The sequence below is a fragment of the Humulus lupulus genome, chromosome 3, assembly GCF_963169125.1.
Source record: "Humulus lupulus chromosome 3, drHumLupu1.1, whole genome shotgun sequence".
NCBI classification, from domain to species: Eukaryota; Viridiplantae; Streptophyta; class Magnoliopsida; order Rosales; family Cannabaceae; genus Humulus; species Humulus lupulus.
This window is the reverse complement of record NC_084795.1, coordinates 29,142,104-29,144,474: the sequence shown is the minus strand read 5'-3', so window position 1 is coordinate 29,144,474 and position 2,371 is coordinate 29,142,104. Positions and strand designations below refer to the sequence as shown.

Genomic DNA, 2,371 nt, shown 5'->3' with positions numbered 1-2,371 from the left:
TTTAGGATGTAATTATGTACATGACCCAACAAATTGATTATTATGTTTGCAGATTTCCAAGCATTATGACATGGCAAAAGCTGATTCGATATATTTCATAAAAAAAAAACGTGTCTGTACATAAATCAAAGGAATTACTCTTTAATTAATTATTGACCAAAATTCGAAAGAGCACGTTTATATGGGTTCTGGAAGGACATAATGTTATTAGTTTCGATGAATTATTCAACATTATTGATAAGCAAATTAACTGCTGTATAGGCATATTAATAATAGATACTTATTTGAGAAAAAGAAATTTAGGGGAAAAATTTGTGTTTCATTTCTATACAAAAGAAAATCAGGATAACTTAACAGTGCTAGAAATGATTGTACAACCCCATACTGATGATCACCAGAATTAAGCCTCGGAAAAACAGCTCTTAATCTTATATAATATATAAATATTTGCTATATTAGCTAGACATAATTATAGAGTAGGAAATAAATTGAAATGTGACACAAAATAACATAATTCCAACGTATACGAAATTGGAGATCATGAAAAACAATTCCCCACTCTCTTTTTTTGCTTCTTTCTTTCTTTGTTTTGCTATTGTTTTTGATCGATTTTTGTTGAGTAATTTCTTCAGAGCCATAGAGCACCGGCCTCTTTGAGTAGAGGAACAAGAGAGCCAGTAATATGTGAAGCCATAACACGGTCCATACCACCGATTAGCTTTCCGCCGATGAAGACGACGGGAAGAGGAGTGGAGTTGCCGAGCAGCCTCATTAAGGCTCTCTCAATGTCATTTCCCATAGGATCATGATCAAGCTCGTACATCGTCGGGTTCACTCCCATCCCACAAAACAGCCTCTTCACAGCATGGCACATGCAACAGCTGCTCACACTGAACACCACCACCGCGCTCTCGGACGCCAGCCTTGCCACCCTCTCTAGTGGGTCACCTCCTCCCATGCACCTCCCGCTGGCCACATAGTAACCCCAGCCATCTGCTTGGTATTGCATTTTGTTTCTTTACGTAGTTTTGAGTATAAGAAAACGGTAGTAGAAGTAGTCGAGCTTTACAAGTTGTAATGAAGAAGAATGTGTGAGTGTTTTGGTTGGTGATTCAGAGATTATTTGATGCTTATATATAGAGTCAGATAAGGGTTTCGATGAGAAGGGCAGTTCGGTAATAATAAGGAGTTTGTCTGTTCTTGTCGCAAGGCGTGCGTGGAGGATGTCGTGGGTTTTTGCTTTAATAGGATTGTTGTCTGTACTCACGAGGTCTTATAGTTCGAAACATTACATGCATATACGGCAAAAGTGGCTAGGGTTTGTGTCAGATATAGAAGACGGCTATATAGAGATTGAGAGAGTAATATTGTCTACGAAAGAGAGTACGTTATAATGTAATAAAAAAATATGTGGGTGTTGTTGACTCATAACTATTGAATCTTATAACTTAGCTTTTGCTTTCGTCAGACCAAAGTTGTGTCTTTAATTTTTTTGGCAGAGAGACGTCGGCTATGCTGGTCCTTGTTGTCGGGTATAAGTAGTAACTAATAGTAGCCCCATATAAGACAATGAAAAAGATCACTTTTTTGGGACTTTCTGACGTGACCCTTACGCGCAAACGTTTGTTTGATAGCTCCATATATTTTCTTCTCTCTGGATTCTCAAACGGTAAACATGATGATGATCATCATTATCATCAATGCTCTTCTTGGCTTCGTCATGTCTTTGACCTAGATATCTTTTTTTTTTTTTAAAAGAGAGAGTGTGTGTATAATGACAATGTATATAGCGTGCATCTTTTCTTATTATTTATTATGTGCTTTTTTCTACACAAATTACAAAATCTTGGTAGTAATGAATAATGTTTGGGTAGTTTAGCTTTTTGTGGGAAGATTAAGATGAGAAATAAAACATATGTAGCGTGGAACTTAGGTAAAGTAATGTAATAATAATCATCATCGTGACACGTTTTGAACGACAACACCGTAGTGGATAATAATCTAATGCATAGGATTTGATAATCCCTAGTAGCATAGTCCTATATACTTGGTTTGGTTGTATAGACTTGTACATAACATGAGTATGTATGTGTATGCCATGACATGACATGACATATCATGAGATGTATTAGTTATAGCGTGGTGCAGTGTAATTGGCCAGAGAATATCCACGTAAGCAGACTACAAAATGGTATGGGAATATGAGATTGTGTTATTACGTAAAAGATAGAAGAATCGGGAGAGGGAGAGAGAGAGAGAGAGAGAGAAACAGAAAAAGGTCAATAATATAAACATAATGGAGAAGAATGTTAGGCAAAAGCAAAGACAAAAGGCGCAGTAGTTGGGGCATTGAAAAGGGTGAGGCGTGGCC

At 37.0% G+C, this 2,371-nt stretch overlaps 1 protein-coding gene across 1 annotated transcript; it reads right to left on the bottom strand.

The window, feature by feature from the left end:
* Positions 1–369: 369 nt before the first annotated feature.
* LOC133821030 (glutaredoxin-C7-like) lies at positions 370–1,095 on the bottom strand. The gene has a single exon (XM_062253561.1). The coding sequence runs from the start codon at positions 1,007–1,009 to the stop codon at positions 629–631; it is 381 nt and encodes a 126-aa protein (XP_062109545.1). The 5' UTR covers positions 1,010–1,095; the 3' UTR covers positions 370–628.
* Between the last annotated feature and the right edge of the window lie 1,276 nt (positions 1,096–2,371).